General features: G+C 42.7%; 2 protein-coding genes across 2 annotated transcripts in view; one reads left to right on the forward strand and one right to left on the reverse strand.

The window, feature by feature from the left end:
• Positions 1–4,150, reverse strand: part of GMPR2 (guanosine monophosphate reductase 2) — a 25,673-nt gene extending 21,523 nt beyond the window's left edge. The window contains exon 1 of the mRNA XM_075828867.1: positions 4,066–4,150. The gene's annotated coding sequence lies outside the window, so the exon portion shown is untranslated. The remainder of the gene's footprint in view (positions 1–4,065) is intronic.
• NEDD8 (NEDD8 ubiquitin like modifier) lies at positions 4,134–19,182 on the forward strand. Its single transcript, XM_075828869.1, has 4 exons — positions 4,134–4,243; positions 8,703–8,750; positions 14,822–14,904; positions 18,917–19,182. The coding sequence occupies exons 1-4, from the start codon at positions 4,226–4,228 to the stop codon at positions 18,999–19,001; spliced, it is 234 nt and encodes a 77-aa protein (XP_075684984.1). The 5' UTR covers positions 4,134–4,225; the 3' UTR covers positions 19,002–19,182.
• The last annotated feature ends 6,276 nt before the right edge of the window (positions 19,183–25,458 follow it).

Genomic DNA, 25,458 nt, shown 5'->3' on the forward strand with positions numbered 1-25,458 from the left:
ATGGGTTCCTTACTTTTACATTCTATAGTCTTTGTGCTTTCTGTTGATGCTGCAATGTAGAAAATTTATATTAACAGCATACAAGTGTCTGATATCTCCATGACAATTGAGTCAGCTGTATGTTAATGACCTCTCCTTACATAGATATCAGTGGGCGGGGGCACAAACTAAGCCCCTCCCAGGATGAGAAAACGAAAGTGCGACTTAGAAACGATGCATCATGGAGCCTGACTGACAGAAAAATGAGGGATTTATACATGTTAATATTGTCCAAGCCCCATTATCACTGATGTCCTACTAGTGTCCGGCAGAGGGATTGTGATCACTGTGATTTTCTTTGGGTATATTTCCTATACTGAATCCAAAGTGGCTCAGCCCAGCGCTGCTCTATTGTAATGGCTAGCACAGGCTTCTGCTGCGGCCTAGTCGGGGACACTAGGGGATCTCCGCAACAGCATCATTAAAAAGGCTTTCCAGGGACAAAAAAAAAATGCCCAATACATTAAAATTATACATTTCTAATATCCTTACCTTTAGAATTATAAAAGCATACCTAACCTTGATCTGACTTTTCAGAATAAGGTGTCATATGCGTGAACATGAGGATTACACTATTTCTGGCCATCATATGGATTGTATTCTGCATTATTTAGCAGTTTCCCCTCTGCGGGCTCCCTCTCTAATCTCTCTGAGCTAGTGGAAGAAGCCTAACTACTATCATGTCTTCTATACAGAGAAGAGGAGAATCCAGCGCTCTTATTATATACATATATATATATATACACACACAATAATGAGCAGTGTAGCTGTGAATCTAGCACTGGAGTGAGATCAAACACTTACTAGAAGCTGCAGCATTGTCTCTGTGTGCCTCTCTCTCACTCTGCTCCCTCCTCCCCCTCTCCATACACTTCAATGTGCAGCTGTAACCTGATCCCTCGGTGAACTGATAGTCAGTCTGGTCTTGACGAGATAGACTTAATAATAATAATCTTTATTTATATAGCGCCAACATATTACGCAGCACTTTACAATTTAGAGGGTACATGAAACAAACAATATCAGACATTACATAGTGACAAAGTTCATTTACAATTCAAACCTGGGGAGTGAGGACCCTGCTCACAAGAGCTTACAATCTATGAGGACATAAGGGAGACACAAAGTGTAACAGTCTTTGTTCTGTACAATGGTCCGGCCATTTTTATACACATGCGGTGGTAACATAAAGCTGCCTGAGCCGGTCACCAGCCAGTATCCGTGTATGACGGACATGAAGAGAAGGAGTGTGAGGGAATCTTATTCTGATGACTAATCTAAAAGGGGGGCCATGGAAAGGAGTCAGATTAGGGAATGTTATAGGCCTGTCTAAATAGATGTGTTTTCAGGACACGTTTAAAACTGTGGATATTGGGAATTAATCGGATTGTCTGGGGTAGCACATTCCAGAGGACTGGTGCAGCACGAGAGAAATCCTGGAGACGGTAGTGGGAGGTTCGGATTATGGAGGATTTTAATCTAAGGTCGTTGGCAGAACGTAGAGCCCGAGTAGGGTGGTAGACAGAGATGAGGGAGGAGATGTAAGGAGGTGCAGCACTGTGGAGATCTTTGTGGGTGAGAGTAATAAGTTTGAATTTTATTCGGAAGGGGATGGGCAACCAGTGCAGTGACTGGCACAGGGTAGAGGCGTTGGTGTAGCGGTTGGTCATAAAGATGAGCCTGGCTGCTGCATTGAGGATAGATTGGAGAGAGGAGAGTTTGGTGAGGGGAAGACCGACTAGTAATGAGTTACAGTAGTCAAGACGAGAGTTAATCAGAGCAACAATGAGAGTTTTGGCTGTTTCCTCAGTAAGAAAAGAGCGGATTCTGGAGATGTTTTTGAGGTGAAAATGACAGGAGCGTGAAAGTGATTGTATGTGAGGAGTAAAGGTAAGATCAGAGTCAAAAATAACCCCGAGACAGCGTGCGTGCTGCTTAGGAGTGATGGTAGTGCCACACACAGAGATGGAGACATCTGGTTTAGGTAGATTAGTAGATGGTGGGAACACAAGGAGCTCAGTTTTAGAAAGATTCCGTTTTCAGATAGAGAGAGGACATGATGTTAGAGACAGCGAACAGACAATCACTGGTGTTCTGTATTAGAGCAGGGGTGATGTCATGGGAAGAGACATATAATTGGGTGTCATCAGCGTAGAGATGGTACTTAGCAGTATATCCACACGTAACGTAAACACTGCAGATTTTTTCACAACGGATTTCATTGTGAAAAACCTGCAGCGTAAGGGTATGTGCACACACACTAATTACGTCCGTAATTGACGGACGTATTTCAGCCGGAAGTCCCGGACCGAACACAGTGCAAGGAGCCGGGCTCCTAGCATCATAGTTATGTACGATGCTAGGAGTCCCTGCCTCTCCGTGGAACTACTGTCCCGTACTGTAATCATGTTTTCAGTACGGGACAGTTGTCCTGCAGCGAGGCAGGGACTCCTAGCATCGTACATAAGTATGATGCTAGGAGCCCGGCTCCCTGCACTGTGTTCGGTCCGGTACTTGCGGCCGAAATACGTCCGTCAATTACGGACGTAATTAGTGTGTGTGCACATACCCTTATACAATAGCAGCAGGGTGGATGAGATTTGAACAAATCTCATCTACACGCTGCGTAATAAATCAGCCGAAAAAAACATTCATAAATTAACCTGCGGTGAGGTTTTTTAATCTGCAGAATGTCATTTTATGCTGCGGATTTTCCCCATTGAATTCAATTGAGAGGTAAAACCCGCCAGAAAGAGCTTTGTGTCGTGAGATTTGTGGCAGAAAAGCTGCGATTCAAATGCAAAAATTGCAACTCAGAAAAAAAAAAAAAAAGCTTATACTTACCCAGGTCTCCGTAGTCATGACGACGTGCAGCTCCACCTCCAGGGATGAGGTTTCATCCCATGTGACTGCTGCAGCCAATCACAAGCTGCAGCAGTCACATGGGCTATAACATCATCCCTGGAGGTGGAGCTGCACGTCGTCATGACTACGGAGACCTGGGTAAGTAGAAGCTGGGTTTTTTTTTTAACCACTGTGAGGTGCGGTTTCTCGGCCTGAATTGATACACTGTGTAGTTTTACGCAGCATATCCGCCCTGTGTGAACATGGCCTAACAGTTTAGGATGGAGAGGCAGAGTGAGCAAAGGAGCCTGATAGTGGAGAAAAAAGGTATCTTTCTCAGATTAACATATATTACAAAGTTTCTTATATTCGCTTGTTTGGGTCTCATACCGCATCTCTTTACATTTGTCACTGGCCAATCACGGCCCTGCTGCAGTAAAATGTTGACTATAGTGACGTCACTACAGCGACTGGGGCGCCCACTCACGCAACGTGTGATCCCATAATGATGAATGGCTCGTCATCATACAGATGCGATAAGGAACCGGACACGGCCGCAGAGTAATGGTAAAGAATAATTATTTTATAGTCTTGTCATAAAAATAAAAAACACCTATTCGTACATGCAGTTTTTGCAGCTACCGTGTCTCGGCTGGATGTTCTTACAGAGGCATTTCTAGGAATTTGTTTTAGAACTACTTGGATGGAGAAACCGCATGTGTGGTACATGCTGGGAGTAAGTTCTTATTCACACAGTGCGGCTTTGGAAAATACAACCAGGGGTGGATCGCCAAGGTAGGGATAGTATAAAGGAAAGGTTCTACTTCTCATCTTCATTCGAATCCACTCTTGGTTGTGGCTTCAAAAAAAAAAAAAAAAAATGCACCAAAACTACACTGTGTGAATAAGGTCTTAATTCACAACCGCTGGAGCGCCACTGATCTAGAATATATCACTCCGTACATTTTCAGCAAAAGCGACACTATCAGACAAATCTGACTGACAACACAGGAGGACACAGAAGTAGCGCTACGTATGACCGGACTGAATGTCATGAAGAACAAATGTCCCCCTTCCTGAGAAAACAACGAATAAGAACGATAACGGCAGCAATGGCAAACACGAAATATGCCGCAAGCATTGCAGCGCTAACAGAAACCAAATGGAGACGAAACTATACACACCTATTGCTTTATATACCCCTATGGAGCCGTTAACGAGCGATGTGACGTCACTTCTGTCACTGGTCACTTCCTGTCACGTGACCTGCCGCGCCGGAAGTGAATAGGAATAGAGGGAGGCACGGGTGTACGGCACTGAGAGATATATAGACGCCGCCAGCATGCTGATTAAAGTGAAGGTTGGTCTATAGCGTTACTCTCCGTAGCCAGCACTGTGCCGCGGGTCAGGAGATTAGTATCTGAGGGTGATGGGAGCAATGAATGATGCGGCAGATGTGATAGCTTTACCGGGTCTTGTAGCACTAGGTTCGCAAATAAACGATGGGATTAATGAGGCTGAATCTATTGATAGTGAGCAGCGGTTACACCCCAGGTCGTGTACAGCAAACCGTATAAAGCTAATCTTGCTGCTTAAGTTGTGTTTGAAAACGATTACATTTACCAAGCTTTTTCTGCTTCATGTATATTGTCACGGGTTTCCTTAAAGAGGCTCTGTCACCAGATTTTGCAACCCCTATCTGCTATTGCAGCAGATCGGCGCTGCAATGTAGATTACAGTAACGTTTTTATTTTAAAAAAAGGAGCATTTTTGGCCAAGTTATGACCATTTTCGTATTTATGCAAATGAGGTTTGCAAAAGTACAACTGGGCGTGTTGAAAAGTAAAAGTACAAGTGGGCGTGTATTATGTGCGTACATCGGGGCGTATTTACTACTTTTACTAGCTGGGCTTTCTGACGAGAAGTATCATCCACTTCTCTTCACAACGCCCAGCTTCTGGCAGTGCAGATCTGTGACGTCACTCACAGGTCCTGCATCGTGTCGGCACCAGAGGCTACAGTTGATTCTGCAGCAGCATCAGCATTTGCAGGTAAGTAGCTACATCGACTTACCTGCAAACGCCGATGCTGCTGCAGAATCATCTGTAGCCTCTGGTGCCGATGTGTCCCCGGCCGCTCGTCTGACACGATGCAGGACCTGTGAGTGACGTCACAGCGTGATCTCTGGAGAACACGCTGTGTCTGCACTGCCAGAAGCTGGGCGTTGTGAAGAGAAGTGGATGATACTTCTATACACAACGCCCAGCTAGTAAAAGTAGTAAACACGCCCCGATGTACGCACATAATACACGCCCAGTTGTACTTTTACTTTTAAACACACCCACTTGGACTTTTGCAAGCCTCATTTGCATAACTACAAAAATGGTCATAACTTGGCCAAAAATGCTCGTTTTTTAAAAATAAAAACGTTACTGTAATCTACATTGCAGCGCCTATCTGCTGCAATAGCAGATAGGGGTTGCAAAATCTGGTGACAGAGCCTCTTTAAGTAGCCATATCACTAAATTACGGTAGCCACAGACACAACCAGGCGACTGTTCCTATGTTGTCTCTAAGGGCTTGTTCACATCAGCGTTGGCTTTCCGTTCCGGGGTTCCGTCTGAGGTTTCCAACGCAACGGAAAGTGAAACTGAATCCACGGCATCCGTTTCTGTCACTATTGATCTCAATAGTGACGGAAACATCGCTAATGGTTTCCGTTCGTCACCATTCCGGCAGGTTTCCGTTTTAATGACGGAATCAATAGTGCAGTTGACTCCGCTATTGATTCCGTCGTTAAAACGCAAACCTGCAGGAATAGTGACAAACGGAAACCATTAGCGATGTTTCTGTCACCATTGATATCAATGGTGACTGAAACGGAAGACGTGGTTTCAGTTTGACTTTCCGTTGCTGCGTTCACCCGACGGAAACCTCCAACGGAACCCCGGAACCGAAAGCCAACGGTGATGTGAACAGGCCCTAATATTGCTTGGAAATGTTGTCAATGTCTGACTGGTGGGGGCTGGGCAGCTGTGAGCTCCACCAATTGCCAGGATGAAGGCTGTATTGTTAGTAAACCATGCGGCCTCTGAAAAAAGAGCGCAAATGACCTGGGAAAAAAGTATCACGGTGTCATGAATGTCTTGATGAGGGGGGGGTTCCAGTAAACTTTTGATATGTCATAGTGACATATCAGAAGTTTTGAACGGTGGGGTCCGGGTGCTGAGTCCCCCACCATAGTTCAAACGAAGGTGTAGAAGCGCTCAGCTATAAACTGCACGTAGATCCTGTTCATTCCAGGTCTATCAAGCACAGGAAAATTATTACACATCTGTTTCTATGGAATTTGTGTTTATTTCTCATTAAAGAGGCTCTGTCACCAGATTTTGCAGCCCCTATCTGCTATTGCAGCAGATAGGCGCTGCAATGTAGATTACAGTAACGTTTTTATTTTTAAAAAACGAGCATTTTTGGCCAAGTTATGACCATTTTCGTATTTATGCAAATGAGGCTTGCAAAAGTACAACTGGGCGTGTTGAAAAGTACAAGTGGGCGTATCATCCACTTCTCTTCACAACGCCCAGCTTCTGGCAGTGCAGTTCTCCAGAGATCACGCTGTGTCGTCACTCACAGGTCCTGCATCGTGTCAGACGTGCGAGGACACATCGGCACCAGAGGCTACAGATGATTCTGCAGCAGCATCAGCGTTTGCAGGTAAGTCGATGTAGCTACTTACCTGCAAACGCCGATGCTGCTGCAGAATCAACTGAAGCCTCTGGTGCTGACACGATGCAGGACCTGTGAGTGACGTCACAGCGTGATCTGGCAGAAGCTGGGCGTTCTGAAGAGAAGTGGATGATACTTCTCGTCAGAACGCCCAGCTAGTAAAAGTAGTAAAAACGCCCCGATGTACGCACATAATACACGCCCAGTTGGACTTTTACTTTTAAACACGCCCACTTGGACTTTTGCAAGCCTCATTTGCATAAATACAAAAATGGTCATAACTTGGCCAAAAATGCTCGTTTTTTAAAAATAAAAACGTTACTGTAATCTACATTGCAGCGCCGATCTGCTGCAATATCAGATAGGGGTTGCAAAATCTGGTGACAGAGCCTCTTTAACTACAAAGAAAATCTGTTCATTCCATGTCTTCGAAACATAAAAAACTCATTATATCATTTTATCTATTTTCACCCATTACTAATATTGTTCATTCTTTTTCTTCATTCTCTTTAGGCCTCATTTACACGAGCGTGTGCGTTTTGCGCGCGCAAAAAACGCTGCGTTTTGCGCGCGCAAAAGGCACTTGGCAGCTCCGTGTGTCATCCGTGTATGATGCGCGGCTGCGTGATTTTCGCGCAGCCGCCATCATAGAGATGAGGCTAGTCGACGCCCGTCACTGTCCAAGGTGCTGAAAGAGCTAACTGATCGGCAGTAACTCTTTCAGCACCCTCGACAGTGAATGCCGAACACAATATACACCAACCTGTGAATAAAAAAAGACTTTCATACTTACCAAGAACTTCCTGCTTCCCCCAGTCCGGGCTCCCGGCCGTTGCCTTGGTGACGCGTCCCACTCTTGTCATCCGGCCCCACCTCCCAGGATGACGCCTTAGTCCATGAGACCGCTGCAGCCTGTGATTGGCTGCAGCCTGTGCTTGGCCTGTGATTGGCTGCAGCCTGTGCTTGGCCTGTGATTGGCTGCAGCTGTCTCTTTGACTGAACTGTCATCCCGGGAGGTTGGACCGGAGTTATCGGTAAGTCAGAACGTCTTTTTTTTTTTACAGGTTCATGGATTTTCGGAGCGGAAGTCACTGTCCATGGTGCTGAACCAGTTTAACGCTTTCAGCACCGTGGACAGTGACTGTCTCCTGACGTCGCGTACCCGAACATTTTTTACCGGTTTCGGTCAAAACGAGTTTGGCCGAACCCGGTGAAGTTCGGTGCGCTCATCTCGAATTTGACACTCCGTTTGGATGTTTGTAACCAGAAAAGCACGTGGTGCTTTTCTGTTTACATTCAGGAGTTTGACAGCTCTTGCGTGATTTTCGCGCATGCAACGCAGGACCGTCAGTGTGGCATGCGTTGTTTTCACGCACCCATTGAAGTCAATGGGTGCGTGTTGCGTGAAAAACGCAAGAATATAGAACATGTCGTGAGTTTTACGCAACGCACTCACGCAGCGCAAAATTCACGCATCGTCTAAACAGCCCCATAGACTATTATAGGTGCGTACGACACGCGTGAAAAGCACGCGCGTCGCACGCGCGTATAATACGCTCGTGTAAATGAGGCCTTAGTATATCCCCCTTTTTTTTTTTTTGCGGTCACTGAATGGGGACATTCATGTTTATATCTAGACACTAATAATCCTTACAGACCTACGGCTATGTCCAGATGTAGTGGAAGAAATCCTTTGCAGTCGACTGCGCTATTCCATCAAAACAACGGAACCCTGTCACCATGGTGACCAACGGAAACCATTAACAACGTTTCCATCGCTATTGAGATCAATGGTGAGGGAAATGGAAGCTAAGGTTTCCGTTTGCCTTTCCATAAAACTGGAAAACCTCTTTAATCTACGTATCTGCAAACAGACTTTGCTTCAAGTAATATGGGATTTCTCAAACAATTCTTCTTACTGTGGAATAGGTGGAACTGATATTTTTCACCATAGACTCCCGTTATTGCTCTGACTGCTCGTTATCTATTGTCACCTTTTTTGTTTTTCTTATCTTTTTCCTTTTTGTTTGTCTGTTGGGTTTTTTATGGTCATGCACATTACGATGCAATATGATATTTTGTCATTTCAGACACTGACCGGGAAGGAAATAGAAATTGATATTGAGCCTACTGACAAGGTATTCCACTCAGCCTTATTCAAGAACTATTATTTTCTAGATGTTAATTGTTGCCATTTATTTTTCTCTGTCGTCTGTCACCAGTCACTCATAGAATGTTTATGGCAACCGGTGGAAATCAAGCCTTAACGACTACATGTTTTATTGGAGTAGAGCCTGCAAACTGTTCTTGGTTTTTGGGGCCACAGTCATTGCAATGGAGACCTCAGAGGTAGTCCGAGACTGTTCACTCAGTTCTTAGAGCAGTGGTCCTCAACAAGAGACTTCGGGAGCCGTGTGGCTCACCATAGGAACAATGCGTTATCCGCATATGCACTGGCTTCAATTCAACATCCACATTGACGATTCCAGACATATCCTAACCCCCAAAACAGTGACCGCATAGTATAATATAGTACCATGATTTAGTTCCTCCTGGTTTAAATATGGGACTTTAACTGGTTGCCGACACAGGACGAGTATGCTCGTCCTGAGCGGCGAGCACTTCGCGCATTAGGACGAGCATACTCGTCCTGTGTGACAGCAGTCCCTGCGCGCGTCTGTGCGCGCGATCGAGAGCGGGGCAACGGCTGTAATACACAGCCACGGCCCCGCTCTGACAGCGGAGAGGAGAGAAACATCTTCTCTCCGCTGTTAACCCTTTGAACGCAGCGATGACAGCTGATCGCGGCGTTCAAGGAGGGGGGACTGCACATTGATCGCGTCACAGAAAATAACTGTGACGCGATCAAAGCCCACAACTCGTATGGCCAGACAGCCCAGGGTCCAGTGAAGGACCCCAGGGCTGTCTGAACATATTTCCTGTTGTTAGGGCATACTGAGGTATGCCCTAACAACTGCTTGTGTACGATCAGTAACAGGCTAATGTACTGGCATATAGATCTATGCCAGTACATTATAGTTACAAAATAAAAATCAAAATGATAAATCCCTTTATGGGATTAAAAAAAAAAGTTAAATGAATGTCAAAAAAAATAATGATAAATAAATAAAAAGTAAATAAAATACACAGAAACACACATTTTTTATAATAAATAAACTTTTTAAAATATAAGTCCCAAAACATGAAATAATATAGACATATTTGGTATCGCCACGACCGTAACAACCTGTACAACAAATGTATAACATTATTTATGATGATCGGTGTATGGTGTAAAAAAAAAAATATTAAAACTGCAGCGGAACTGCTTTTTTTCTGCATTTTAATCTAATTAAAAATTTATAGAAATTAAACGATAATGTATTTGTACCAAAAAATGGTACCTACATAAAGTACAACTCGTCCCGCAAAAAACAAAGTCTCATACAACTATGTCGTACAAAAAATAAAAGAGTTATGAGCGTCGGGATGCAAAGAGGGAAATTTAAAAAAAATTGCTCTGTCCTCAAGGCTAAAATTGGCCGTGTCCTTAAGGGGTTAAACCATCACTTCTACTTATTTGTAGAGTAGGCAGGAAATCATACAGTTTTCTAATATACATGTATTCCAAATTTGCTCAAATACCTTTCTTATAGTACATGAGGCCCCTGTCACAGTGGAATGGTAGAACCCACAGATTAGTCCTGTTTAATTCATCCACAGGCTAACTGAATATGACTAAGGCCCCATACACACGAACATGTTTTTGTGGCCGCAAATCTGCGGGTGAATTGCGGTCCCATTCATTTCTATGGGCCCATGCACATGACCGTGGTTTCCACGGTCCGTGCATGGCCCAGGAGCCCGGACCACAAAAAGATAGGACGTGTCTTATTATGGCCGTGTTTTGCGGTCCAGGCTCATAGAAATGAATGCACACGGCCATGTGCACCACCCGCGATTTGCGTGCGGCCCGCGGATGCCACTCTGCGGCTGTCCGACCCAAAAATCATGGCCGTGCATCTCGGTCTCTGACTCTCATGTTAGCGCCTTCTAACGTAACTGTAGACAGACTGAGCCCGCGCTATCACCAGCAGGTGTCAGCTGTATATAACCCCTTAGATGCAGCGATCCTGCATCAAGCTGGTTTCAAGCATTTCGGCATCCCTGTGCCGCTGTAGCCGTGATGCTGGTGCTTTCAACGGCAACCGGACACCTAACAATGCCAAGCACGGAGGCGGGGCCTAAAAGGTTTACTATCAGGGCCAAGAAGATGGCGCAGGCTCAATAGCTGAGCATACGCCAGCATCCGCGGATGTCAGCTGTTTGTTACAGATGACATCCTCATGTAACGGCCAGGATGGGAGCTAACCTCCAATCCTGCCGATTAACCCCTTAGATGCAGCAGCACTATGTACGTAGTGCAGTGTATTAGAATAGCGATCATGGCTTCATGCCTTCAAATCCCATAGTGGGACAAAAAAAAAAAGTTAAGAGAAAGTTAATAAAACTGTTAAAGTAAAAATAATTCAAGTTAAAAAAAATAAAACTGCCTTCTTTCCCATAATAAGCCTTTTATTATAGGAAAAAACTGAAAACCTTTAAAAAAAAAAAAAGTACACATATTTGGTATCCGTAACAACCCAAACTATAATGATATCACGTTATTTCCCCCCCGCACGGTGAACACCGTAAAAAAAATAAAACAAAAAACAATTCCAGAATTGCTGTTTTTTTGGTCACTGCCCCTCCCAAAACAGAATAAAAAGTGATCAAAACGTTCATGTACCCCAAAATTGTACCAATAAAAACTACAACCCGTCCCGCAAAAAACAAGCCCGCCCACAGCTTTTTTGACAGGAAAAATATAAAACGTATGGCTCTCAGAATATGGTGACACAAAAAAAAAGTGATTTTATTGTGCAAACGCTGAAAAACATAAAAAAAAAACTATATACATATGGTATTGCCTTAATCGTATCGACCTGCAGAGTAAAGTTAATGTCCCTTTTAGCGCATGGTGAACGGCGTAAAAAACAAAGTCAGAAATTATTGTTATTGGTCACCACGCTTGCGATTTTTTTTTTTAATCAATTTTTATTCAATTTTTTTTGGCATGTACCCCTAAATGGTAGCAATGAATCTACAAATTATCCCGCAACAAATAAGCCCTCACACCGCTCCGTTGGAGAAAAAATTAAAAAGTTCTGTCTCTCAGAATATGGTGGCGCAAAATGTGCAGAGCATTCCAAAAGCAGATAAGATTGGGCACCATTAATGAGTGCGACACTGGCCACACATATGCGGATTATTTGTTTACGACATTATTATACCCTCTTATTATACCCTGATGTATTCCGCACAGATAACATATGCCCTCACATCATAAACTGAAATACCAGTAAAACCCCAAACAGAAATACTACCAAGCTAAATCTGCGCTCCAAATGCCATATGGCGCTCCTTCCCTTCTGAGCCCTACAGCGTGCCCAAACAGCAGTTTACTTTCACATTTCCCAAACCCGGGAGAACCCTTTTAACAGTTTGAGATATTTGTCTGCAGTAGCACAAACTGGGCACCACATATTGGGCACTAAAATGGCATATCAGTGGAAAATTGCAATTTTCACTTTGCACCATCCGCTGAGCGTTCATTTCCAATAAATAAATAAAAACCTGTGGAGTCAAAATGCTCACTACACCCCTTAAATGCATTGAGAGGTGCAGTTTCCAAAATAGAGGTCACTACTTGGGGGTTTGTTTTACTAATTGACCTCAGAGCCCTGCAATTGTGGCTCAATACTGTGAAAATCACGAAAATAGGCCTCACATGCGCATTGTGCTCTTTCACTCCTGAGCCCTGTCATATATCCAGGCAAATGATAAATGCTTGAGGGGTGTAGTTTCCAAAATAGGGTCATTTCTCAGGGGTTTCTACTGTACTGGTACCTCAAGGGCTCTGCAAACGCGACATGGCTGCCGTACACCAATCCAGCAAAATCTGCGCTCTAAAAGCCAAATGGCGGTCCTTCTATTTTGAGCTCTGCCATGTGGCCAAACAGCAGTTTATTGCCGTACTTGGGAGAAATTGCTTTACAAATGTTGGGGTGCTTTTTCTCCTTTATTCCTTGTAAAAATGAGAAAACTCTGTTTTTTAAGAAGAAAATGTTCATCCCCACAGACTAATTCCAATAAATTCAGCAAAAAACCTGTTGGGTCAAAATGCTAACTATACCCCTAGAAAAATTCCTTGAGGGGTACAGTTTCCAAAATGGAGTCACTTTTGGGGGGTTTCCACTGTTTTGGTCCCTCCAGTGCATTGCAAACGTGACATGGCACCGAAAACCATTCCAGTAAAATCAGCGCTCCAAAATCCAAATGGTGCTCCTACCCTTCTGAGCCCCACCATGGGTCCAAACATCAGTTTTTACCACATATGGGGTATTGCCGCACTCGGGAGAAATTGCTTTACAAATGTTGGTGCTTTTTCTCCTTTATTCCTTGTAAAAATAATAAAACTCTGTTTTCTAAGAAAAAATATTTTTTTTTCATTTTTACAGACCAATTCCAATAAATTTAGCAAAATAACGGTGTGGTCAAAATGCTAACTACAGCCCTAGATACATTCCTTGAGTGGTGTTTCCAAAATGGGGTCACTTTTGGACTGTTTCCACTGTTTTGGCACCACAAGACCTCTTCAAACCTGACATGGGGCCTAAAATATATTTTAATAAAAAGGAGGCCCCAAAATCCACTAGGGGCTCCTTTTGCTTCTGATGCCTGTGCTTCAGTCCTTTAGCATACTAGGGCCACATGTGGGATATTTCTAAATACTGCTGGAAAAACAGCCGCGTAAAAAAACGCCTCCTAAAAAGAAGTGTATGTCACTTCTTCAGCCGTTTTTCATTGACTCAGTAGAAAAACGGCCGTAAAAAACCTGCGTTGCTTAAAAAAACGGCTGAAAATCAGAGGCTGTTTTCCCTTGAAAACAGCTCTGTATTTTCAGCCGTTTTTTGTTAAGCGTGTGAACATAGCCCTACAGAATTTTTTTTTATTGGAAACTAATTTCAGCAAAAAAAAAATGATATTTGTAAATTTCACCTCTACATTGCTTTAATTCCTGTGAGACGCCTGAAGGGTTAAAACACTTTGTGAATGCTGTTTTGAATACTTTGAGGGGTGCAGTTTTTTAAATGGGGTGTTTTTTAAGGTTTTCAAATATATGGGCCCCTCAAAGCCACTTCAGAACTGGTCCCTGAAACAAAAGCCTTTTGAAATTTTCTTGAAAATGTGAGAAATTGCTGCTAAAGTTCTAAGTCTTGTATCGTCCTAGAAAAATAAAAGAATGTTCAAAAAACGATGCAAATATAAAGTAGACATGTGGGTGATGTTAATTAGTAACTATTTTGGGTGGAATTACTATCTTTTTTACAAGCAAATACATATAAATTTAGAAAAATCTTAATATGTGCTAATTTTCACAAATAAATACTGCATTTATTGACCACATTTTTTCACTATCATAAAGTACAACATGTCACTAGAAAACAATCTCAGAATGGCTTTGATAGGTAAAAGCATTCCAGAGTTATTACCACATAAAGTGACACTTGTCAGATTTGGAAATATGGGCCTGGGCCTGGCCCTGGAGGGATTAAACTAACTCTCTCTTGACTATGGTCTATTCCAGGGCTTCTCGTCCTTTTGTTACTAGGGCCTCACCAGCTGGCATGTTGTGATGCCTGGGCCGCTACATTGTTCAAAGTTCATGCCAAAATGACAACATTTATCTCAATTTATCTTTCATTTGTCTCCTGAACTTAATATAACCTTAAAATAACCACAAAAAGAGTTAATTATGCTGCATTGCCAAAGATTGGAGCAGCCAGAGGAAGGCCTGTGTGACATAGAATTACTTCAGTTAAAATCGCCTGCTTATCTGAGCCTCGCCAACAACTAGTGGGCACTGCACAGTTTGAAAAGGGCTGATCTATTTTATGGTTGGATTTTTCTTCCTTTTTTTCCCCCTTTTTTTTTTTTTTTTTGCAAGGTCACTAGCGCTAGCCTAAATGACAAATTGAGTGTTTTTCAGTCCGTAATTATAAGTTTCTGTGAGACCAGCCCAATGACAGTTATATTTTTAGTAAGGTATATTCTTGTTGTATTCTAACCATGCATCAATTATGAATAAATGCTGTATATTCTGCAGGTGGAAAGGATTAAAGAAAGAGTAGAAGAAAAGGAAGGAATTCCTCCACAGCAGCAGAGGCTCATTTATAGTGGAAAACAAATGTAAGTAGGTCTGCTTCACAATCCAAGTACTTGTACATTGAGACACACAAATGCCTTCCCTTTTTCCATCAGCCCCTTTAATGTAAACGTTTTTGGCTTTTCTTTGTCCTATTTTGTCAATGGTTAATTATGTATTTTTGTAGTGCAAGGTGAATAAAGAAAATAATGTAAAAATGATTGTCATACCTTCTACAGGACATGGTGTTTCATGTGAATTTTGTGTGTGTGTATATATATATATATATATATATATATATATATATATTAATTTCGGACCATTATATGACTTGTATGTGCATTTGTATTTTCTGAAGCAGGTTTTCCCCACTGCATTTTCAATATCTAGTTGTCCCTGGGCTCAGTTGCAGAAGGGGCTAGCTGCTATCTCTCCCATACACAGCACAGAGAGATGATGAGGTCCTGCTCCCCTATCTTATATACACACACACACACACGCAACAGTATGGATGATATTATACATTATTAATGAGCAGTGTTGCTGTGAATCCAGCTCTAGGATGAGATACTAGAACCCTGCTAAAAGCAGTAGCTTCTCTGTGTGGCTCTTCATCTGCAGCATCTTCCCCCTCCCCTCTCCATAGACCTTTATTGCGAGCTGAAAGTTTATCTCTCGGTGAGATTGATAAACTGTACCAGTAAATTGAGATTGAATGAGGCAGGGAAGGTGGTGGGAGGTTCATATCTAGGATTGTACTGTGATTTATAGATACATGATTGAAACAACAAGGTCTTCTTCACACGACAGGGTCCAAGTGTCGGCCGATTATAAACCCCGGCCATTTTGTATCCGTTCCGGGCCGTGTTGCCGTTTTTAACGGACGATTTTGACCCGTTTTGCATCTGTTTTTTTCCCTGTCCGTTTTAAAATCGGATGAATTTCATTTGTAAATTTTTTGCCACACACTTCCCTCTGTTGATAATGCCACACACTGCCCTGTAGGTAGTGCCGCACAGCCCCCCTGTAGGTATTGCCGCACAGCCCCCCCTGTAGGTAGTCAGGTACTTCTCCTGGAGCGGAGACACTGGCCACAGGGTCGGGGGTTCCGCTTCAGAAGTCCTTGACGTCACTGTGTCCATATATGGACACAGTGAAGTCAGGGACTTCTCCTGGAGTGGAGTCCCCAATCCCCGGCCACAGCGTTGCCGAAGCTGTGGCCGGGGATTGGGGATTCCGCTCCTGCAGGAAGCAAATAAATACCCTCCTCCTCACATGCACTTCGCACTGTGAGGAGGAGAAGGAGAGAGCGCGAGCGACGGAAGACACGGCCGTCACTCGGGACACATTCCGGTGATGGCCGTGTATTACCCGGTCCCATAGACTTCTATGGGAGCCGGGAGAACGGCCAAAAATAGGGCATGTCCCATTTTTTGACGGCCGTGTGAATAGCCCCATTAGGGGTCTATTGTTCCTACTGCGGCCGTGTGACGGACGTTTTATGAACGGCCGTCACACGGCCAGGAAACCCTGTCGTGTGAATAAGGTCTCTCGTAAAATGACGGTTCTTGTACAGGGTATCATACATGAAACTGTTCTATCGTGTCTTACCTAAATAAGGTGCACATTAACAAACGTGGACAAAAAAACATTTTTTCTTTTTCTGAGTGTACAACCTACAAACTGATAACTTGACTTAAAGGGAACCTGTCACCAGCATTTCATCTATTGAACTAGGGATGCACGATGCATCAAAATTTTGATACCATTTTGATGCTGTGCGAGGGTAAACTGTTCAATACCGTCAATTTATGTATTTCGATACTAAGCTATGTGGCCGCACAGCTCAGTATAGAAATAAATGAAGAGAACATGGCGCGTGCGCATTGTAAAGTGCCCGCGATGTTCTCTACTTACAGTGACCCTTTCCCTGCTCTTTATCACTTTCTCAGATCATCATTGGTGGCAGTAGAGACAGGAAGGAGGAGTGTTCCTCCCTCCTACTGTGATGCCCCGCTCGTCATTGGTGCCGGCCGCGTCACAGTAGCAGGGAGGAACGCTCCTCCTTCCTTTCTCTACTGCCACCAATGATGATGTGAGAAAGGGGCAGGGAGAGGACTGTCACGAGTGGCACAGGTTTCCTGAGGACGTGCCTGTGTCGCTCGCGCTACAGTGTAGTGACAGATTGGCCCCAGGCAGGTATTACAGCAGAGCACAAGCTTGAAAAAAAAGCAGCCAGCATTGAGGAACATTGGGGTTAATGTGACCCACATTAACCCCAATGTTGCCATTATGTGAGGGAAATGAAGTCACTTATTAATGTGAGGCACGAGGTGTTATGAATTTAGTACCTCCATGTGCCTCACATTAATAGTAATTACCCCCATCATGTACCGCACACATTAACTCCATGTCGCCCATTACAACTGTGAGCGAGGTACTTGATGGGATCACTTACTATAATGATTATAATGGGCACCATTGGGTTAATGTGTGAGGGATAAAATAAGACTTTATTGATCCCTAGAGGGAAATTAATAATAGTCACAGAAAAGCTCCATATAAAACCAACGCAACATTGACATACATACACTTCGACAAATTACAACACGTTAACACATCTTAAAATCCATGTAACAGTATAAAATTGAACAATACCAAAGTACTAGTAATTCCCAACAATACAGTCGACTGCCCTATTGATTCCATCAGAAAAACGGAACCCTTTCACAACGGTGACAAACGGAAACAATTAGCAAAGTATCCGTCACCATTGAGATCAATGGTGATGCAAACGGAAGCTGAGGTTTCCATTTGCCTTTCCACTGAGGGGTTCACCCGACGGAAAGCTCTGACGGAACCCCTCAATGGAAAGCAACGCTGATGTGGACAGGGCCTTGGAAAGGTTTTCACTGCTGAGAGTTGGTTATAATGTGTTTTTGTTTTTTTTTTTCAAATTGTCTATAAGGTAAACACTGCAGCTAAACATATCTCTCTTCTGTATTGGACGGCAGACTGATAGCTGTTACCTGCACTGACACTATTGTAACAAGCGCCATCTTTGTGAAACTGCTGCTAGGTCAGGACAGATTTTCAGCCTCTCGATGTAAAGAAGAGAAAGATGAGTTAAAGAGGCTCTGTCACCAGATTATAAGTGCCCTGTCTCCTACATAATCTGATCAGCGCTATAATGTAGATAACAGCAGTGGTTTTTATTTTGAAAAATGATCATTTTGAGCAAGTTATGACCTTTTTTTATCTTTATGCTAATGAGTTTCTTAATGACCAACTGGGCGTGTTTTTACTTTTTACCAAGTGGGTGTTGTAAAGAAGTGTATGAGGCTGACCAATCAGTGACCAATCAGCGTCATACACTTCTCATTGTTCCAGCCATTGTTACAGTGAGATTGTGCAGTGAAAGAGGCTGGGCTGGAACAATGAGAAGTGTATGACGCTGATTGGTCACTGATTGGTCAGCCTCATACACTCCTCTGTACAACACCCAGTTGGTAAAAAGTGAAAACAAGCCCAGCTGGTCATTAAGAAACTAATTAGCATAAATCTAAAATTGCTCATAACTTGCTCAAAGATGATCGTTTTTCAAAATAGAAACCACTGCTGTTATCTACATTACAGCGCCGATCAGAATATGTAGGAGACAGGCCACTTATAATGTGGCGACAGAGCCTCTTTAAGCATAATAGGATCCGTTAAGATTCTGCTGTGGTGTTTATGCCAAGAAGACTAGTGCTGTGTATTCTGACGGATGCTCTATAGCAAATGTGAACAGTCTTTAAATGATTATAGGTAGAACTGGCTATGCATATCTCTGCGCGGACCCTGTTGTGACTAGTGACAACCTGGAAGCCCAAGTTTGCTTGGCCCATGAATATAAAGGAAAGCTTTAGTTGATTAAACCTGAGAGAATCCACAAAAACTATTTGAATATTAAAAATTAGCCTTATCTCCTTTGAATCTTGCATTGGAGAAATGGGTTTCCTCCTAGTATAAAATACCAAAATGTCTCTGACTTTACATTGTATTTCTTTATATTAGGAATGATGAGAAGACCGCTTCAGACTATAAGATCCAAGGAGGTTCAGTGCTACATTTGGTCCTTGCACTTAGAGGAGGTTGCTGAAAGATCATCACGCTCCCTATGCAGTCCTTTATAAGTTTCAGCTGTTGAGGTACCGCATTCCGGGAGTTCTGCGGTGTAGGATTGATATCTAAACCTCTGCCAGCTGCTTTGTATAATAATGAGATTGTGTTGTTACAGTGTATTATGTTTGTTTGCCCTGAAATAAATGCTCCTCCAAATATTTTGCCTGTCATTTGTTTTTAAGATGGGCTTTTGCTAATAGGTGATTTTATAAGCACACTTACATTTTCATGGATGGCTAATTCCCCTTTTTTTTTTAATCTATATATTCATGTGTACATTATCCACAAAATGTAGCAGATATTTTAATTAGTTCATTACTAATTAAAGGGGTATTCCCATCATAAATACATTCCCACAGGGATATAAGTGCTTGATAGCTGCAGGTCCCAATTTTGGGGCCCCCATTCTCCTAATAGGTGAATCCCAGACATGGGACCTGCAGATAAGCATTTCTATCCCTGTGGATATGCCGTAAATGGGTATGATGGGAATACTCCTAAAGTTGTTTACACAATTGTTTGAAATGTATATTCCCTCTTACAAATAGCAGTATCTGTGTTTTCTTAAGATTTTGTTTCCTTACATTAAACCGTGTTACATAAAAAAACAAACTAGTTTTCAGTTTTATATACACAGGTCAGTTAAACTGCAAATAGGACAGTGTTGACACAAGGCTGAAAAATCTGTAGTGGAAAGTGATCCAATATCATCGTTGCCAAACACTGTAAATGTGCCTATTAGACCTGGCTATTACTTGAAGAGAACCTTTCACCTGCCCATACGTGTGCAGCATGTAATAGGCAGGGCTGCACAAACCCTGGGGCACTTTACATTTTTCTCCTACCCTCCTCCGTTATTTAGATATCGGTGCCGTTCTATTTGGTGCCCGATATTTAAGTAACCCCCTGAACTGTCAATGGGGCGTGTAATTGGCAAGGGGGCGTGTAACATCACTGTGACTCTGTCCAATCAGTTACGGACAGTGTCAACAGCAAGAGTTGGAGAGAGAGCGCTCGCGTAGCTCCGCCACCACCACAGAAGTGGAGAAGAATGTGAATTCTTCTGTTTCGTGGCGGCGGTAGTGTCGTCAGCGGCGGCGTCGGAGCTGTGCGTGAACGCGCGCGCACGCTCTCACTTTTCAGCTCTCTGCAGACAAGGACAACAAGACTGTGATCTTGTCTGATGAGGAGTGAGAGCGTGCAACGCCGCTGCTCGTGATACTCCTGCCGCCACGGTACAGAAGAAGAATTCACATTCTTCTTCTGTTCAGTGGTGGCGGCGGAGCTGTGTGTCTCCTCTCTCCAGCTCTTGCTGTGACACTGTAGCTGATTGGACAGTATCACAGCGATGTTACACGCCCCCTTGCCAATTACACGCCCCATTGACCGTTCAGGGGGTTATAATAAATATCGGTCGTCAAATATAAATGCACTGATATCTAAATAACTGAGGAGCATAGGAAAAAAATTTAAAGTGCCCCAGGGTTTGTGAAGCTCTGCCTATTACATGCTGCACACGTATGGGGAGGTGAGAGGTTCTCTTTAAAAGCTTCAAACTGCGTGCACACAAGGCACCCGGAGATGTCAGTGAGGCAGGCACCTTGATTCTCTATAGTGATGGCCGCCTACTACTTACTGTAATATATCAGGGCTGCAGTCTATATATAGACTATATACAGATTGCTGCTCTGGTTGTTAGGCAATATATATACGTAGACTCTCAACTATGGGGGATGCATGACATCGCATCCCTCAGTGCTGAGCACGGATGCACCTCGGACGTGAAAAACTGCAGTTTTTCATGTCCGAGATGCGCAGCGCTTGTGTAAATCAGGCCTAAGGGTATGTGCACACGTAGCGTTTTCAGGCGTATTTCGGGACGTTTATGCAAAAAACACCTGAAAAAACGGAAGCAGAACGCCTACAAACATTGCCCATTGATTTCAATGGGAAATACGGCGTTCTGTTCCGACAAGGCGTTTTTTTTTTACGCCTCATTTTCAAAAAACGGTGCGTAGAAAAAAAGTCTGCGAAAAAGTAGTGCATGTCACTTCTTGAGCCGTTTTTCATTGACTATATAGAAAAACAGCTCCAAAAACGGTCGTGAAAAACACGAGTGGCTTAAAAAAAAACGTCTGAAAATCAGGAGCTGTTTTCCCCTGAAAACAGGTCCGTATTTTCAGACGTTTTTGATTTTGCGTGTTCACATACCCTAATTCTGCGTCTTTTTCCCTGGCCTTCAAAATCACAATATTGTGTGCCCAGCTGGGTGCAGAGACGAAGTGACACAAGTGGTTCTCCGAAATTTGCCCGTTAAAGTAAACCAAAAATACAGCATGTGTATCTCTATGGCAGAAATTTGCTGCCGGCGCCTAACCGTTTTAGTTTTTCTTATTCAAAATTTTTATTGAGTTTCAGAACACAAAATTTACAAAACATAGTGGAGGGGAGACCTCCACACCTTAAATAAAAATCAAACAAGGTCAGTGGACCAAAGCAAAAACAAACAAAACACCAAAGGGAAAATCAATAATGTGCATCACATCTCAACATGCCCGTTTTAGTTTTTAATTTATTTATTTATTTGTTTAAGCTCTTTTTATTAAAAAAAATACAGTTGACAAAGTCACATAAAAACCGTAAGTATATTTTTAAAGAAAAATATATATTTGGCAATAGTACAGCAGTTACGAAGTAAATCAAAACATGCATGGAATTGTACTCGCAGGCTAATTACACTGCACGCACGCAGGCAGAAGTGTCACATCGGCAGGAAGTAACGCAAAAGTTACTGAAATGGCAATAAAGAGAATCATGAAGACCTCGAACGCAATAAGACCTTAGGGTATGTTTACACAGTGTTTTCAGTCTTTTTTGAGCCGTAAACGGCCCGAAAAGCGAGCGAAAAATCGGAAGCAGACGGGGGCGGCTTTTGCACGGCCGTTTTTCAAAACGGGCGTGTTAAAAAGCAGCTGCGAAGAAGTGCATGTCACTTCTTCAGCCATTTTTGGAGCTGTTTTTCATAGACTCTATAGAAAAATGGCTGTAAAAAATGCCACAAAAATCGCGAGTGGCTTAAAAAACAACTGAAAATCAGGAGCTGTTTTCCCTTGAAAACCGCTCCGTATTTTCAGACATTTTGGAGCTTGTGTGTGCACATACCCTTAGAGGCAAAGAGCGCCTCCGACCCCAAATCTGTTGAAACTTGGCCGGGCAACCACAGTTTTTATGAACAAAGTGTAGAACATTGTTTAGTAATTTGCTACTCGGACATGTAGGAGGCCTATCTACCATCCACTGCATGGCCATCGCCTTACTGGCCATAAACAAAGCTGCATTAAAAAAAAGAAAAAAAAAACACTCGTAGTATATCCAGCCATCCTCTGGCACAAGACCCAACAGACATATCTCGGGTGTATTGGGTATCGCTTACCCATAAATTCACAGTCTTATCACCGCCCTCCAGAAAGACGCAATCATGGGGCATGAATCTGCATGAGGCGATGATCACCTATGACATCTATTGGTGTCCATTCTCCCCATATGACGTCGTCTGACTGGAGTCCAATAACACTGGTGAATGATATATAATTGAACCGATTTATTATTTGCTGCTGGGGATACTTGCAGATGTGAAGACAACGCAGTGGTCCAATCTTCATCCGTAAGGGATGGAATCCATTTCCTCCACTTGGCCTCAGCTGAAAGTGGCTCATGGGTGAGCTTAGCAGCCAGTAAATGGGTATATACCTTTTACTGCCCCGAGAGCGCAAAACTCCAATAAGAGGTATGGTGAAGCTGCAAACATTTAACCCCTAGGTCTGCCATTATTCTGCCCATGTTGAGCCTGTAAAAATGACAATGATCTGACGATCGCTGGTGGAAATCACCTAAGGGAACTAATGAAACGAGTAAAAAATGATTAAATAAAGTTTTCAGTAGTGTGCCAAATAAAAAATGTAAAGTGCAAAACATCCCCCTTTTTTTCACTACAGAAATGTTAAAAAAAAATAATAAGTTAATAACTGATATCGTCGAGTCCGTAGAAGTCCGAACTATTACAATATCGTTATTTACCCTTGTTGAATGCCGTAAAAAAAAACAAAAAAAAAAACGAAATTGCTGGTTTTTGGTCACTTTATCTCCGTAAAAAATGGAATAAAAAGTGATCAAAAAGTCGCATGTACCCCAAAATAGTACCAATAACTACAGCTCGTCCCGCAAAAAATAACCCCCCTCACTGCTCAATTGACGGAAAAATAAAAAAGCTATGGCTCCCAGAATATGGTGACAGAAAACAATTTATTTTTTTAACAAATATTTTTTTTTATTTATAAAAGTGGTAAATGATTAAAAAAAAACATACATTTGGTATCGCTGTATCAACCTATAGAATAAAGTGAACATGTCGTTTTTAGCGCACAATAAATGCTGTAAAAAGGTAACACCAAAAAAAACGCGCAATCACTGTGTTTTTTGCCAATTTCACCCTACAAATATTTTTCCCAGTTTCCCAGTAAATTTTATAATAGTTATGGCTTTTAGGAGGGGAGGAAAAAATGGAAATGAAAAAAACTAAAATTGGTCGGCCACACAAGAGACCTGAGCCGCACTGTGGCCACTGATGACACATAGTATATGTGCCTTACTGCATGTATTCAATATCCATATCTCTATATAGTTAGGCTCTGTTCACACCACTTATTTGTTGAACATATGTCTATATACCACAAAAAAAACCCGCATTGACATATACTACAACAAACAGGCTTCTATTGTGCAGACATAAAGCGTTGTTTTTTTCTGATTTGCGATTTTTGAGGTGTAATTGCAGTTCTGCGCCGCTAAATCGCAATATTTGCTCTTTTCTTGCGGCTTTTACCTCCCTATTGAACTCCATAACGCGCGTTAAAACAACGGACGTCACACGGACCAATGCAATTCAATGAAGACATTCAGTGTTTTTCACGCAGCGTGTGTCCGCTGCGTGAAACTCACGACATGTCCTATACTTGTGCGCTTTTTGCGCATCACGCACCCATTGAAGTCAATGGGTGCATAAAAATCACGGACAGCACACGGACGCACATCCGTGTGCTGTCCGTGATTCATGCAACAGTTGCTAAAGAAATGATGAGGAAAATAAAAACACCTTCAGTTTTTTTTTGCTGACGTAAAAAACGCGTGACATACGCGGGTAAAAAACGCAGACGCACACTACACGGAACTGCTACGCACGCAAAACGGACACGCTTGTGCGAATAAGGCCTTATTAAGGATAGTCTGCGCAGCAGAAATGGGCCGGATCACATGTTCAGTGGGTGATGTGGAAGCAGTAGCATCAGTACTGCATCTTTAAAAAAACAACAACAAAAAACTATTAGGCTGGGTTCACACACCCTATTTACGGACGTAATTCGGACGTTTTAGCCTCGAATTACGCTCGAAAATACGGCTCCAAAGCGTCGGCAAACATCTGCCCATTCATTTGAATGGGCTTTACGATGTTCTGTGCCGACGGCCGCGTAAAAAAACGGCCACGAAAAAGAAGTGCATGTCACTACTTGGGACGTTTTTGGAGCCGTTTTCTCATTGACTATATAGAAAAACAGCTCCAAAAACGGCCGTAAAAACGCAGCGAAAATCGCGAGTGGCTTAAAAAACGTCTGAAAATCAGGAGCTGTTTTCCCTTGAAATCAGCTCCGTATTTTCAGACGTTTTTAGTCTAGTGTGTGAACATACCCTCAGTGTATGTTCACACGCTTAACAAAATACGGCTGAAAATACGGAGCTGATTTCAAGGGAAAACAGCTCCTGATTTTCAGACGTTTTTTAAGCAACTTGCGTTTTTTACGGCTCCAAAAAACGGCTCAAGAAGTGACATGCACTTCTTTTTACGGGGTGTCTTTTTAAGCGCTGTTATTTGAAAAAGAGACGTAAAATAACGCCCCGATGAACAAAACGCCGTATTTCCTATTGAAATCTATGTGTAGATGTTTGTAGGCGTTCTGCTTACGATTTTTCAGCTGTTTACGGCCCAAAAAACGGCTGAAAATAGCCTGTGTGAACATACCCTTAAATTACCCTCTAATGAATTACAATGGGGCTAATCCACCAGCAGATTTTATAATATGACCCACGTGAAACTCTCTAAAATATCCACGGTAAATTTGCTAAATGGCAAATCCGTTCTGTGTGAACATGGCTCTACTGCTATATGTGCATATTTTTATTATTATCCCACCTGGTTCATTTATCGATCTTCCACAAAACATCTTTCAAGTCCCATATAAAACATGGAATTCCAAGCGTGCTATTTAGTATCGTATTGTGACTTGTATTCTCCCCAGACATTTTATATTTTTGGGCTAATATCTGGGGTGTGGTAGTCCTTTTCCCTTATGCATCCTTTTTATCATTGCGCTGTATCCATA

Source organism: Rhinoderma darwinii, chromosome 1, assembly GCF_050947455.1.
Source record: "Rhinoderma darwinii isolate aRhiDar2 chromosome 1, aRhiDar2.hap1, whole genome shotgun sequence".
In the NCBI taxonomy this organism is placed as follows: Eukaryota; Metazoa; Chordata; class Amphibia; order Anura; family Rhinodermatidae; genus Rhinoderma; species Rhinoderma darwinii.